General features: G+C 47.2%; 1 protein-coding gene across 1 annotated transcript in view; it reads left to right on the top strand.

The window, feature by feature from the left end:
* The window catches only part of LOC139022492 (cell adhesion molecule DSCAM-like), a gene marked incomplete at its 3' end in the record, with an annotated part of 27036 nt that extends 26209 nt beyond the window's left edge, over positions 1–827 (top strand). The window contains exons 14-16 of the mRNA XM_070436693.1: positions 3–118; positions 335–468; positions 674–827. Coding sequence (XP_070292794.1) covers positions 3–118; positions 335–468; positions 674–827 — 404 coding nt within the window. The remainder of the gene's footprint in view (positions 1–2; positions 119–334; positions 469–673) is intronic.
* Between the last annotated feature and the right edge of the window lie 198 nt (positions 828–1025).

Raw genomic sequence — 1025 nt, 5'->3', positions numbered from 1 at the left:
TCTCTGGAACTGGATGGTCTGGAGAAATACACCAACTACAGCATCCAGGTTCTGGCCTTCACCCGGGCCGGGGACGGGGTGCGCAGCGAGCAGATCTTCACCCGGACCAAGGAAGACGGTGAGATACAAATCCTGGCTTGAGATACACTTGAGATAGATGTGGATCATTGCTTTCACATTAACATCAAAGCATGATTCCTGCATAAGTTCAAGCTATGCACGTAATAAAGCACTGTCTGCAATGAGGCCATATAAACACATCTTCACTGTTTCTATTCATATATACAGTATATATGTATGTTTAACATAATATGCCCCTCCTTCCTCCCTCTAGTCCCTGGGCCTCCAGCGGGAGTTAAGAGTGCAGCCGCCACCAGCTCCGTGGTGTTTGTGTCCTGGCTCCCTCCTCTCAAACTCAACGGCATCATCAGGAAGTACATTGTCTTCTGTTCCAACCTTCACCCCACGGTACGGAGCTCTATTATTATTAACACAGCTCTCACAGCAGCCTTGAATGCTCAGTTACAACACTGCCTCCAGTTCTCCCATTCTGGGCTGTATTAGAAAGTCCTGTAGGGAGAGAGAAAGCTCATGAAGATTACTCCCCTGTTCAAGTTGTATGATAAATACGTAGACGTGTAACCCCCTTCCCTTTCTCCTTCCCTCTCTTCAGGTGATGAGTGAGTTTGAGGCTTCTCCTGATGTGTATTTCTACAGAGTGCCAAACCTGGCCCGCAACAGGAAGTACAGCATCTGGGTGGTTGCCGTGACAGCCGCTGGGCGAGGCAACAGCAGTGAGACCATCACAGTGGAACCTCGGGCCAAAGGTACGGGCTGCCTGTGTAACAGCGTAACTATTGAACGTTGGGAATCAAAACTGATGTTTCTGAAATATTAGTGATTGCAGTATGATGTTGATTGATATGACATCTAGGATATTGCTTGCACTCTGTTATTATTCATCATTGTTATCCATTGGAATAGAATGGTAAAGTCACAGGGATGCATGTGTGTAACCCCCCTAG

This window comes from Salvelinus sp. IW2-2015, linkage group LG4p (genome assembly GCF_002910315.2).
Source record: "Salvelinus sp. IW2-2015 linkage group LG4p, ASM291031v2, whole genome shotgun sequence".
NCBI lineage: Eukaryota > Metazoa > Chordata > Actinopteri > Salmoniformes > Salmonidae > Salvelinus > Salvelinus sp. IW2-2015.
Note: the sequence above shows the minus strand (reverse complement) of the source record. Positions and strands in the feature narration are given on the sequence as shown.